At 45.9% G+C, this 14,459-nt stretch overlaps 1 protein-coding gene across 1 annotated transcript in view; it reads left to right on the top strand.

The window, feature by feature from the left end:
- Cdhr3 (cadherin related family member 3) overlaps window positions 1-14,459 on the top strand; it is a 61,402-nt gene that overhangs the window by 34,671 nt on the left and 12,272 nt on the right. The window contains exons 9-13 of the mRNA XM_031357110.1: window positions 6,543-6,714; window positions 7,893-7,995; window positions 8,839-8,937; window positions 10,827-11,053; window positions 13,348-13,519. Coding sequence (XP_031212970.1) covers window positions 6,543-6,714; window positions 7,893-7,995; window positions 8,839-8,937; window positions 10,827-11,053; window positions 13,348-13,519 — 773 coding nt within the window. The remainder of the gene's footprint in view (window positions 1-6,542; window positions 6,715-7,892; window positions 7,996-8,838; window positions 8,938-10,826; window positions 11,054-13,347; window positions 13,520-14,459) is intronic.

The following is a 14,459-nucleotide window of genomic DNA, read 5'->3' as shown; positions in this document are numbered from 1 at the left end:
TGCCTGGTTCCCTACAGAGGACAGAGGAAGGTATCAGACCCTCTGGAAATGGAGTTATACACAATTAGTTGTGAGACTTCATGGAGACGTTAGTCCTCTGGAACAGCATACGTGCTCTTAAACACAGAGCTTCATTCTAGCGGATAAAGTTGTTTTTGATTCTGGGTTTACTGCCTGTGCACACGGGCGCGCGCGCGCGCACGCGCGCGCGCACACACACACACACACACACACACACACACACACACACCCTAGCTTGTCTTTCTGCTATTTTGTCAAAAAGCCACACAATTGGGAATTCTTCCCTAATAGCTCAGCTCTATGGTCTCCTGCTAGCCAGTCTCTGGAAATCTGAATGGGGTCAGTTTGGGGTGAGGTGCACCTCAGCAATGACCCTCTGTGGGCAGAGTGCCCTGCCTCTGAAGTGAGACTGAATGTCAGAACTGGCCTCTGCTTTGATGGCCCTATTGGCAGAGACTCTTGGGATATCTTTGACTGTTTTCTTAGGTTTTCTTTGAGTGACTTTGGGCAGATTTAATACTTAGCATGGCCATGCAAAAGACAAAAAGCCCTAGACAAAGATCATCTGGGGTTATCAATAACTATTACATTCATCTGACAAGCTCCCCACTTTTCACAACTTTCATGCTCTACTCAGTGCTAGAGGATCTGTGTTGGTGCTCTCAGTCTGTCTGGACACGTCTCAGATCCACCACACACCTGGCCCTATGCCCTGGAAGGCTGCCCACTACCTTCTTTGCAGACCATCTTCTCCTGACCAGTGAAGGAGAGCTTTAAAAATTAGGGAAAGAGTGGGGCTGGGGGTGATTTATCAACTGCCCCCTTTCAACCCTGCCCCATCCATATTCTGAAGGGCTCAGTTCCTGTAAGGTGGCCCTTTGCACACAATATTCCCAGTCCCTAGATTCCAGTTTTAGGAACTTCTCTCTCCACTGGTACTTCCTAGTGTCTGAGTAGCAAGGATGCTCCAGGCTTATTAAACCTGTACCAGCCCTTAAAACTTCTACACATACCCAAATACCCCTTTGCGATCATCTCTTTACTAAACCTCCTAGAAGTATCCTCATTTGCTATTTACTTCCTGCTAAGGCCCTGGCTAACCCAGTCACAGGCCGAACCATGTTGTAGACTACCAACTATCTTGAGTATTCAAGATGCTCAGTCTCTTAGATGGGCAGGGATGGAGGCCATAGATAATTAGGGTGTGGCTTATACAACATCACATGCACAAACTAAGCCCATACTCAGCTAAAGGAAGTCTGGACCCTAGAGATGGAATAGAACTTTGCAGACTCACCCACTTCCCTTGAAAATCCGCATCTATGCTCGTCCTCTGCAGTGGCTCAAGTGTATCCTGGAGACATCTTCTCTTGCTATCCTAAGCCCTCGGGCTCTTCTTAATTCCTTTGCACTGAGGGTATCAGGACCCAGAGCAGACTGTGCTGTCTCAATCCCCTTTGTTTGTTTTCTCTTTTTCTCAAATAAGTTCATTGAAATTTCTGGCTTCCTAGGGTCCAGAGTCTCCTGTGGTGGTAGGACAATTTGCAGACAGTGTCTCATATCACCTGGTGAAATCACATTTTGAATGTTTTAGGTCCTCCAGGCAAGCCCACAGAGGCCTGATCCTCTCTCCAAATTAGCCCTGAAGCCCATCACTCTAAATCAGTAACTATGCTAATTATATTCATTACTGAGGATAATTCCAAACAGTGTGGCCATCACCTCCAGGCTTTTCCAATGAGGGTAATTCCCAGCTGTGCTGCTGAAGCCTTAGACATGAAGCAGGTCCATGAAATGGCTTGTTTCTTTGAGCTGGAAAATGAAAATCTTCATTTCAAGAGCTCAGCCTGCATGTCCCCAACCCAACTTCCACTCCCCACCCTGGCTCCTAAACATTCCAGACCCATGAGACTAAGAAGCCCTGTCCAATCCAGCATATCCACCATCCTATCTTTAATCCCTTCTCCATCCCAGCCATTACAATGCTAAGCACGGAAGCAAAACAAAACCACAGGACAAAGAAAACGGAGCTCCACAGCCTTTGACATTTATACTAGAATACTGTGACTTTGAAGTCTCGGCAGATAGGCTGAGGAGTGGGTGGGCTGGGTGCCAGCATTCATTAACAGCTGCTGGGGGAGAGCTGGAGGCTCAGAGTCTGTGGGTGGGTGGGACAGGACAGCCCAGAGGAGGCAGGTCCTTACAGGCTCCCACATCCTTGCACCGAGGGCCTGTGGCTTTCCCAAGTTGATGATGAATGAGCCCAGGGCTCCAGTGGAGGCCTCGAAGGCAGCGAGATAGCCTCGCTCAGGTTGTAAATTGTCAAACACTTGGCTGAAAGTGCTTTGCAAGCTGCTCAAGAGCAGGAGGTGGATTCAGAAAGCTGCTGGGCACAGTCACCTTTGGGAGGCCCCCAGTGGTCTGATGGCTGTAAGGGAGAGCAGCAGCACAGTAGCTTCCCTTAGAGGAAGGAAGAGATTGATGGATGAGGGGGCGTGGCATTCCAAGAGAAATGTTTGTGGGAAAAATACCAAGAAAAATGAAAGAACATGTCAAAACTGCTGATGTAGTTTAAAGTGTGTGCCTAGCATGCAACAGGCAGAGTGCGTGTGTGGGGGGTGGGAGAGATGTGAGAGAGAGAGAGAGAGAGAGAGAGAGAGAGAGAGAGAGAGAGAGAGAGAGAGGAGAGAGAGAGAGACAGGGACAGGGACACAGAGACAGAGACAGAGAGACAGAGAGAGACAGAGAGAGACAGAGAGAAGAGAGAGAGACAGAGAGAGGAGAGAGACAGAGAGAGGAGAGAGAGAGAGAAGAGAGAGACAGAGACAGAGAGAGGAGAGAGATAGACAGACAGACAGACAGGCAGGCAGGCAGGCAGGCAGACAGAGGGGGGGGCAAGAGGAGGGGAGGGGAGAATCTGGAACCAGGATCCCAAATTCTCTAGATGATGCACTCTTCCAGTTCAGCAGTATTATAATCAAACCTTAAATCTACAAACACCTATGGCCTAGATACAACTGATGGCATTATGGGGAGCTCACCACAGATGACCATTTAGATATAGCGTGTAGCCAATTAAAATCCATGTATTCAAACTGGATGGGACCACACGCAAGTGGGCATGGACCTAGGTGTCACCCCAAGTATTCAGAAGATGGAGTGTTTTAAGGCAGAAACCATGTCCTGCATCTCTCTTTGTGGCTGCAGAGGCCTTGCAGAAGCAAGACCTCTGAAGCAGGCAGCTTCATAGAAACAAAGATATGTGAATGGCTAGAGGGGTGCCACAGAAATAGGCAGTTTACAGAAACTGGAATAAGTTAGCTAGGACATCCTGACCTTCGGTTCCTAGAATAGAGTTGGGTAGTTTTCCATTGGAATTTTCCATCAAGGAGATCAAATTCTAGTTAAACCTGAAATGGCCTCAGCAAGAATACAAGATGGAGGAACCTCTGCACTGTCTTGCCCCATCCCAATGAAACTTAAAGTTTGCAATGATCCTAACAGACAACGAAGAGTCATGTCCAGAGGCTCTAACTCTCTTAGATAAGCCTTGAAACACCTCCATACTCCTCTTTGTTTCCCTGTAAGATGAGGACAATGATACAAACCTCTTGGAGACAATGGAAATAGAGATACTTCTTAAAGCACACAGCATTTAATAAGTGGTCCCTATTCAAAGAATCAATGACTAAAACCATGGCATCGCACAGTGACGGCAGAAACAAAATGGCAGGTGTGCTTTCTGCCAGTGTGGCCTTGTCGACACACAGGGACAGCTGTGCTGTCTCTAGCAAGCAAATGCTGTTAACAGTCACAGCCGAACACTATCCTTGCTCCACAGTTGTGAGCTGTCGCAGTGGAGGAGTATACTTTGGTTGTAGAGAGATGATACCGAGAATCAGAGGACCTTTCATCCTGTCGTAGTTTGAATGCTCTAAGAACCAGATGCCAATCCTTTTCCACCCCTAGTCCTGTGAACAAGACCACCTTAGACCTCCATCCTAATCCACCTTCTAGTGACCACAGACACCAATCATGTCCAACCAGAACCCAAAGAGCTACCAGATGACCCATAGGATCATGAGCAACACTAAATGCTGTTATTTCAGGTCATTAGGATTGGGGCCTGTATGTCATGTAGCAAAAGCTAATGCCTGTTTTGAATATGGAAAAGGAGAAACTGGAGATGTGTGAGCACAGCCCTCTATAGACTGAAGCCTTCAGGAGTTAGTTTTCCTCAGTCTCTCTCACCAAGTTTAGCTAGGCCAGAGGCTGAGGCTAGGATTTCAGAGTGGACCCTTAATGTCTTTTGGATAAAAGAGAAAGAGGAGAAAAGAAAGAAAGGAAGAGAAATGACAGACAGAAAGAGAAAGAGAAAGAAAGAAGGAATTATGGAAAGAAGGAAGGAAGGAAGGAAGGAAGGAAGGAAGAAGGGAGGGAGGGAGGGAGGGAGGAAGGGAGGGAGGGAGGGAGAAAAAGCTGAGTCTGTATTAAAGATTCTATGATACCAAAATGATAGAAGTTCATGATTATGGAGAATTAAAATGTTGCAAGGTAGAGACAAATTATCTTGGGCTACTTTTAATCCCACTGAAAGTCATTTGTTGCCTACCTGTGTTTGACCTAACATCCCTGTGATGATCAAAACTTTAAAATGTATTCAGAGTGGGACTCCGGCTTCCACCAATCTGAGATCTAAGAATGCCATCAGATAGCATCTGAAACATATTGCAGCTTCCCCTGCTTTGCTGTAACCCACTCACTTGCAATCCCCACCAGTGTATTTGATAATACTTTGATTCCTGACTTTCTTTGTTCCATAAGTAACCCTCATAGAACCTCTTGCACAGTGTTCCATGATATTTGGAGAACCCTGAGTCTGTGCTGTTGGACTGTGACCACTCATATCTGGTCCTAGATAAGCTCTCTCTTATTCCTTCTGAACTGAAAACAATGGGTTTGTCTCAACAATGGAAGGTATTGAGATCCCCCCCCCCCCAATGACACTGTAAACCTCCAGGAGAAATGTTAAGGAACTTTCAATCTTCCAAGAATGGGAGCTAAGAAATCTTCTCTTGACAAATTAAAACTCCATCAGTCAGCGTTAGGATTTAGCAGCAGAGGACCTTAGTTTGTCAGAGCTAAGGAATGCCGCAGCAGAGGTCACACCATCCCTCAGATCTCACACAAGGGGTTTACTGGGGAGAGGGGTATCCAGAGGCTGCTACTGAGTGAGGCTATAAGGGAAAAGAAGAGGCCCAGAAGAGAAAGCACTGGCTTCTTATAAAGGGGTATAATGCATCTGCATAGGACAATTGTGGAAATGTGTTACATTTTGGCTGCTGCTGCTGATGTGGCCACTGTTGCTGGGTTACTGGAGGTGGGGCATAGAGGTGGGTTTTCCAACAGTCTAGGTGTGGAAGTCTCATTTCTCTGTGTTCTTCACAACTATACTCTTACATACTACCATTCATTCATCTCACAAATATTTATTGACAGGGCAAAGAACAAAGCAAACGATGACCCTGCCCTTGAGTAGTGTACATTCTAGGTGGAAGCAGATGATATACGGGCTGAATAAGTAAAATATGTAGCATGTTGGATAATGATAAATTCTAAGAATTTCAAATAAAGAGGCAAACAGCAGGTGTAACAGTGGATAGGAATCATTAATATATTTTAAAGAATGTGACATTAGGTTAGAAGCTCAAGGAAATGAAAGAAGGAGGGTATTCATCCATTTCCCAGCTCTGTAACGAACACCCAAGGAAGATTAGTTCATCTCACAGTTTTGGAGATTTCAGATGGTAATAGGTTGGCCCCATTGCTTTGGACTCTATAGTGAGATAACAAATTATGGTAGGAGCCCACAGTAGGATAAAACCACTCCTCTCATGACTGGGGAATTGAAAGAGAAAAGGGTGGAGTCCCAAAGTCCGATTTGAGGGCGTGCCCACGTAACTAGGTTTACTCTCAGATAGCTCCGCCTTTTAGAGACTCCACCGCCTCCCACGAGCACCACCCTAGGGACTGAGTCTTTACTTTGTGGGACTCTGAGGAACACTCTGGAGATCTGCCAGAAGACCATTCCAAAAGCAGGAGTAATGACCCTGGAGCTAGAGCCTTGGTGGCCTGTATGAGGAGCAACAGGAGGCAAGAGTGGTAGGCGGAGCAGGGTTTGGGGGGATCGTGAAGAAGGCGGAGCTGAGGTCAGAGAGGTAAACTAGGAGCTGGTGAGGAGAGTCCCAAAGTTAGGATGGTGACTGAATGAAGGAGCTTGTCAGGTCTTGGGAGCATACTGTCATGACCTGACACTAACAAGATACCTCTGGCTGCTGGGTGAAAAGCACCCAGAAGGGAATCAGGGGCAGAAATAGTGAGACCAGCGAGGACGACACTGTGACAGCCTAGAACTTGTAAAATTGAAAATGAAGTAGAGGTAGCTAGCCTCTGCCTAGGTTAGAAGGCCTACTCAGTTGCCATTTGTTAGGGGAAAATATTGAATTATGTCTTTTTGCCAGCATTATGTTGCCTGAAAGAGCAGCCAACGGGACGTTGCTTTTGGACCTGAACAAGTTCTGCTTTGATGATGACAGCGAAGCTCCAAACAACAAATTCAACTTTACCACGCCATCTGGAGCGGGGAGCAGCCGCAGATTTTCACAGCATCCAGCTGGCTCTGGGAGAATTGTGGTCAGTTTATGGTCATTGTATCATTCAAAGGACACAGGGGAAGCTGGTCCAGCACGCATGGTGCTTTTGCTACGCTGCAGAGAGAAATTTGCAAAGCAACCTCCTCTCAGAGGCCCGGTAACAGAGAGACTTAATAGTGGCTGTGTGTTCCTGGGAGCTCTTTTATTTTACCCAGGCTTCAGCATCGCTCATTACGCAGAGCTGTGCTGGGGTGCTCAGGACTTTGCGTGGCTTGTGTTTGCATTCGGTTTTGCGAGCAGTTGTAGACACGGCAGTGCCCTCTGCACACAAGCTCCTTTGTTATTTAAGTGCCTGCCCCTCCAATGAGGTACAAGGGAGAGAAAGCAGGGCCTGGGCCATCTTGATGGATTCTGCATCACAGGAGCGCCAGAGACCCTACAGAGAGTCAAACAAGGAGCAGGTGGAAAGTATGCACGGGGCCAAGGCAGATTGGATGGGCAGGCATGAAGGGCAGGGCTCAACAAGCTTGTGAGGCCCCTGCTCACACCAGGTGTGGGGAAAGGAGCAAAAAGGAAGGACAGGGCAAGTGGGGGTGGCTTGAGGAGTGTTTCCAGCAGACCTCAGGGATGAGAGCAAGCTGCCCACCACCTCTCTCTTCAGCCTGCCTCATTTCTTACCTCCCATCTCAAGCCATCTTCAATCCCCTAAAGAGTAATGGTATCATAAAAAAAAACTAATTTCTATTTTGGGGAGATTCATTTTTTTCTTAGGTTCTTAATCCATGTCCACCATTTTAAAGTGTAGGGAGCACTGAAGAGTATCCCCATGTCAACAGTGTGATATATCTTTCTTGTTTCTTTTCTGTGTGGTTTTGTGTATCTCTATATATTTGTATAAGTATGTTAAGTAGTGGAACTATTCCTGTATAAAAGGTTCAGGATTGGGCTTTTCTTCCACTGACATGACAGTATGAACCTTGTTTGGTGGGCAGAAGTGCCAGGTATATGGACATCCTTGGAGACATGCTTCTCTGCTGCTAAATCCTGAGTAAGTTCTCTAGTGGTGTTACAGTATCGTCTCACAGCTCCTCAAGCTCTGGCCAATGCTTTCCCAAAGGATTCTGGCAATTTACCCGGCCACTAACTGTATGAAAACAGATCTGTCAGTTCAATAACGGGCTGTTTATGCCATGTAATTTATTGTCTGTCTTGACCTAGTTGATTGGTGATCTAGATTATGAAAATCCAAGCAACCTTGCAGCTGGCAATAAGTACAGTGTGATAATCCAAGTGCAAGATGCTGCTCCTCCGTACTACAAAAGCAAGTACCTTTTTGACTTACTACATATGGCATCCCCATGGGCATCAATGATTAAACTGCACTTAGTACTTCTAGGTTTTGGGCACAGAGTCTCCCTGTTACACCAATTGGTCCCCAATAGCTACTTCCTCTTGGCTGAGTTACACCACTCGAGTGTTCTTCAATCTTGCTCCTTTTCCACACGGCTTCACCATTTCTATCAGTGATTTTTTTTTTTTTAGAAATGCAAATGCCAATGCACCCCTCCCTGTCAAGTTCATGGTTAAATCTTGGGTTTGGCACACAGCACTTCTATGATCTGGCTACTGCCTAAATCAATAGCTGCATCTCCTCACTTCCTCCAACTCCCCTTTTCTTCACTTGCAACAGTCCTGAGAGGATCAAGGAGCTTTATACCGAGGTGGTTTTGTACATGGCTAGAACTCTTCCTCCCATAGTCCTCCCCTTTCTGTCCTATCCTAATTCCACACTGTCCCTCTCTCCATTCTATCCCCATACCTCATTGTCCACCATTAGACACTATCCCCCACTGTACACTATCCCATCTCACACTCTCCCCCATTCCATGCCATCCCCCATTCATCATTCCATACCATCCCCCATCTCACACTCCCTGTCTTCATACTGCCCACTTGCCCCTCTCAATCATTGTCAGGGTCATCTCAGACTTTCTCCTCCATGTTCCATTGTGGCTTGTATTTGTAATCAGAGAGCCTACAACTCAGTGTCTTGAAGCCAGGTTTGCACCTGTATCCCAGAGCCCACGCACATCAGAAGATACTTTCAAAATGCTCACTGAACAAATAAGTACAGGTTGTGATTTGTTTCTATTTCAATTTTTAGATAGCATCTACATTTCTATCCTAACAAGCCCAGAAAATGAATTTCCTCTCATCTTTGACAGACCATCCTACATGTTTGCTGTACCAGAGAGAAGACCAGGTAGGTAGGAATAATGTTCCAGATCATAGACTCTTGCCGGGCTTCACCTGTCTTTAGGCTCTGTAAAGGCATGGCTTTTGCCTCTCCTCTGCCTTTCCCTCTCCCTCTCCCCACTCCTGTTCTCCCTTTCTTCCTCTCCACCCCACTCTTGAGTTGCTCTTGCCACTGCAGAGACCTCCAGGTGAAACATGGATTTTGAAAACTTGATTAAACTGCATTTCTCTGAATGCCTTGATTGCTTCCCTTCTGTCTGCTTGATTCTGTTCATCCTACAATCCTGTTGTGGACTGAAGTTTTTCTTAGTCTCTTCTGTGGTTTTTAACCAGCTCACTGGTTCACCAGTTGGAATTTCCAATGAGGGAAAAGATTTACCACTTCTCTAGTTTCTTTATTTAAAGGCAAAGTAAGAGCATTTCCTCTTTCTTCTTTAGTTCACTGGCAGTCTTATTTTCTGCCTTTATAATGGTACTTTAATTTTCATGGGCTATTGTCCCATCAAGAAAAAGTTCTCATCACTGACATAGTGGCACATGCCTGTAATCCTAGCACTTGGGAGGTGAAGGCAAGAGGAACATGAGTTCAGGGATATCTGCTCTTACATAGCAAGTTCAAAGTCAGCATGGACTATGTGAGACCCTGTGACAACACACACACACACATACACACACACAGGGTGGGGAGACAGAGATCATAGATAGATAGATAGATAGATAGATAGATAGATAGATAGATAGATAGATAGATAGATAGATAGACAGACAGATAGATGATAGAAAACAAGAACACACACATGAGAGAAAGATAGGGGAGGGAGAGGAAGAAAGGGAGGAGAGAGAGAGACAAACAGACAGACAGAGACGGAAACAAAAACAGAGAAAATCCTTGCTCTCAGCTTCAGTTTCTCTTCATCTTCCCTGACTTGAAGATAATAAGTGTTAGCTTTCTATTTTGCCTAGCATATTCTGTCAAATATAACAGATCCTCTCCAGCCATGTACCTGGAGATCACGGGTATTTCTTCTATAATGAAAAACAGAGCCAAATCAAAAGCAGAGCCTCCTCCAATTTTTCCAGTTCATTTAATTCTCCTGTGACAGTCTCTATTTTCTGACATGATGTTTCAAAACAAAACACAAAAAAGATGGTCCAGGGAGCACATTTAGCTCCTTACACTTTGCCCAGTGTGTTCTACATATTGAACAGGACCTAACATTTAATAAATCCACTGATCTCACTACTGTGACTTTGGCCTTCTTGTACAAGTCACACAGTTGATGTTAGCCTGTAGGAGGGAATAACAGGGTCTCCCTCCCACAAGTATGTAACTTATGATAAAGAACTTCTACAAAGCAAGAACTTCAGTAGCCTTACCAACTCTTGTAAAAAATAAGCAGACATGATAGAATTTAAACATCTACACTTGGTATTCATCAAGTGCTATATTCTTTTTCTAAAGATTTATTTTTATTTTATGTGTGTGAATGCATTGCCTGCAGGTACGTTAGTGCATTGTGTGAGTGCCTGGTGCCTGCAGAGGCCAGAAGAGGGAGTCAGATCTCCCCAAACTGGAGTTACAGATTGTTGCAAGCCACCATGTAGGTGCTGACAATCAAATCTGGTCCTCTGAAAGAGGGATGGGTGTTCTTAACCACTGAGCCACCTCTCTAGCCCCAGTAACTCATTATAGAGAATTTGAAAAGTGCAAGAGACTTTTAGACAACACTACTGCTAAACACTGGGAGTGGGGATGGCATGCTCATGTGTACCATTCAAACTTACTATAGAAAATGCACAGACTTGTGACAACTAGGAAGCTTCTAAAGGTCTGGCAATGACAGTGAGGATACCTTCCGCCAGGTTAGTGCTAATCGTCATACTCTATTCCTGCAGCCAGAACCCAGGTTGGGCAGGTGCGAGCGACTGATGCAGACTTCCCCCAGAGTCCAGTGATGTATTCCATATCCAGAGGAGGGGCCAGCCTCCAGTACCCAAACATATTTTGGATTAATCCCAAGACAGGAGAACTCCAACTGATAACTCAAGCAGACCATGAAACCACTCCTGTCTACATTCTCACAGTCGAGGCCACCAATGGCGAGGACAGGAGCTCGGTTACTGTGAGTAGAGCTGTTGGGTCTCTTAACATTCACCAAGCTGGTTGACTTGAGGTCTCCTTCACACCCTCAGCATGTGGCTATGGCAGAATGGGTAAATGAAGAGAAGAGAAAGAAGCATTCCCAGGACATATAGATCCACAACTATTTGAGGCTCGCATTTGTGAGCCATTGAGAGACGAGTTGAGAACGATGGCAAGACACTGGCATATCTACTGAAGCCACAAAGCCACTTTGTGGAACGAAGTTCCTCCTAGGGTAATTTAGATCTTGCTTTTCTTCTATGGGCTGGTGGTAAGTGGCAAGCTGCCAGAGCAGTTGGTTTTGTAGTTCTTAATCTCTTCCTGAAGGGGCCTTGCCTATTTCTGCCCTACCACATGCACACCTGATGGAGTACCATGATGATAAAATTACATAGTAGCTATGGCTGAAGTAAAGAGAGGTATCCTTTGGCTCCTGATTCTGAAGATTCAAGCCCATCTGTTTACACCTTTGGTGACAGTGGTATGGGGTGGGAATATGTGTTTTAGATAATGCTCACATTTCAAGAGTCAGGAGGCAAGGAGAGAACAGGACCAGGTCTCACAATCCCTTTGAGAGTATCCCCTCAATAACTCATGTACCTCCCATAGTTATAGCAGTCTATAGCAGTATCAGATTGGATACAAGCCTTACCCACATCCAAACCACTGCAGATGCCTGCTGAGACATTGCTTCTCAGTCCATGTTGAGGCCCTTGTCGAACACAGATTCTCAGTACACAAGTGTGTGGAGTTCACGTACCTCACCAGACATGTTTCCGAGGGGGCTGGTGCCTCACACAAGCATCCCAGAGTCCCTGGTGGGTCTGTGGGTTGATTGTTAGGATGGCCATAAAGATCCATTAGTGAAGGGAAAAGGTATGAGGGAAGCTACTGAGCTGGCAGCCCTGTGTGGGAGGGATGCAACAGGCTTGCAATGAGGAGAATGAATTCATTTCTTAGTCATGCTCCCAATCTTCTGAGAGGGTATGGACAAGGTTTGTCTCTGTGACCCTAGTTCTGTGGAAAGTCAGGTGACTAACCAGTGCTGGGTAGTTCAGTTCCTCTGTCGACCTGCTTTGTGTTAATGGGATGGTGTGCTCAAGATTCATGAGGTTCAACATTCCTATCCAGGGAAAATTGGAGATGATTGCTGTGTTTATTAGGGTGTCTTTTTTTTTCTTTTTTCTTTTTTTTTTTTGAAGACAGAAATGAATGGACTCCGCTCTGGAAGCTAACTAGAGTGAATATTTCAATTTATTCCCAGTATTAGAAATAGCTGAAATCCCTCCATTTCAAAAGTAGAATGAATATGACTCAAAATGCATAAGCCTTTAATAGCATGATGAGCCCAAAATGATCACATAAGTCCCTTTCAGGACTGAGAATATGAAGTCCTCTGCTGGCAGGTGTCCCAGTCAGTTCACCAGGCCTGAGACCCAGAAATGAAAGATCTACATGCCTGCTTGTGGCATGCCAGCTGGGGACTCAGTACAGGTCTATCAGCCGGGCTACAGGTGAGAGTGTGGCAAAGCAGGAGGCCAGGCTGCATGGTACAGTCAGCTGAAGAACATAACAGAAGCTGCCTGGGCCCCAGCCTCCAGGGACTCCAAATGGGCCCAAGAAAATGGATCCAGAGTTGAGAACCATTGTGAGGTATACAATGATAGAGACTGATTGCAGGTTCACAAGGGACGCACGCACACACACACACACACACACACACACACACAGAGAGAGAGAGAGAGAGAGAGAGATAGACATAGAGAGAGGAGAGGGGGGAGAGGGAGGGAGGGGGAAGAGGGAGAGGGAGGGAGAGGGAGGGAGAGAGAGAGAGAAAGAGAATACACACAGCAGAGAAACTAATAGCAAAGGATTTGGAGCAAGACAAAACCACACTAAAATCTTAGCTCAGCCTCTCACCATTTGAATGGTTTTATGTCAATTACTTGCTGTCTCTGAGTTCCCTTTTTTCTTATCTGTAGATGGGAGCTATCACGTTCTCTCTCACATATGAGGTTAAATCAGTGAATTCATGCAAATTCCATATCCCACACAGTGAGCGCTCGGTGCATTTTAGCTCTTAAGGCCTGGGCTAATGAAATGGCTCAGCAAATAAAGGCAATTGCTGCCAAGCCTGAAAACTTGAGTTTGATCATTGGGAATCCCCATGGTGATAGGAAAGAACTTCCAACCACAAGTTGACTTCTGCCCCACCCCCATACACACACCGACTCACATGTAATAATATTCTAAACCACCTTTCTGCTGTTCTAGGTTACTGTGGACATCATCGGAGAAAATGATGAAAAGCCAATATGTACTCCAAATTTTTACTTCATGGTCATCCCAGTGGATCTAAAAGTTGGTACAAACATTCAGAATTTCAAGTTGACATGCACCGACCTTGATTCTAGCCCCACATCTTTCCGATACTCCATTGGCTCAGGTACTGTACTCAGTATCAACTATTCTGGGCCATTTGGGAAAGAACAAGGCAGTGGGTCTTTGCTCATACAGTGTGGCAGGCACAGTGTTGGGGAGGGCGTATTTTACCTGAAGAATCCAAGGGTCCCTGTGCTTCCCAGTGCTGTCAGCTTTTCTGTCTCATCTAGTTCGTCCGGATATTCCCACAACCAGACTCACCCCCACGTGGCTGTTGCAAAGCCCCAGGAAGAATGAATCCTTTTAATAGAATGCTCTCCCCAAATTCCCAGAATATAATGAATATAATATTTTTTTTATTTCCTCTCTCCAACTACCTCTTTTCCTGAAAAAAAGGTACCGTGGGGGAAGGGACTCCCAGGCCTCTCTCGGGATAAGAATAGATTAAATAGATTAAATGCGTTCTGAAACATGTCCTCAGCAACACTCCTCTGCTCCATTCATTTTCTCTCTTTAAAAATATGCCATTGTGGGAAGGAGGGGGGAAAGAGCACCCCTCAATGGAAAGGAGACCAAAATAGCTCATCTAATGAAGTGCCGGGGCCAGAGATTTAAACCCAAATAAGCAGAGCAATTCCACATGAAAGACTAAAAATCCGCCTCTGCCACCCACTGAGCCTGGCAGAGCGGTGGGAAACCTCTGAGCCTGTGTGCCACAAAACCCAGGGGCAGACAGCGCCTGGAGACTGCAGCTGCCTGGATGGAGCTAATCCACACTGAATGTCCTGAGGACTTGACGGAGCATTTCGCGGCTGAGGAAGTAAAAATTGCATCATCTGCTCCATTTCCTGGTTTTTCAATCAGTAATGAGTCTGGAGATGCTGGAAGATGAACAAGAGCCATGTTGGGGCTGGCGTTCTTCCTGCCTTGGGCACCTTCAAGTTGTGGGCCCCAACAGAGCTCTCCCTCTCTCCCTCCCTCTCCCTCTTCCCCCATCCCTCCCC

Source organism: Mastomys coucha, unplaced genomic scaffold (assembly GCF_008632895.1).
Source record: "Mastomys coucha isolate ucsf_1 unplaced genomic scaffold, UCSF_Mcou_1 pScaffold6, whole genome shotgun sequence".
Lineage (NCBI taxonomy): Eukaryota > Metazoa > Chordata > Mammalia > Rodentia > Muridae > Mastomys > Mastomys coucha.
The sequence above is the reverse complement of the archived record's forward strand: the minus strand, read 5'-3'. Positions and strand labels throughout refer to the sequence as shown.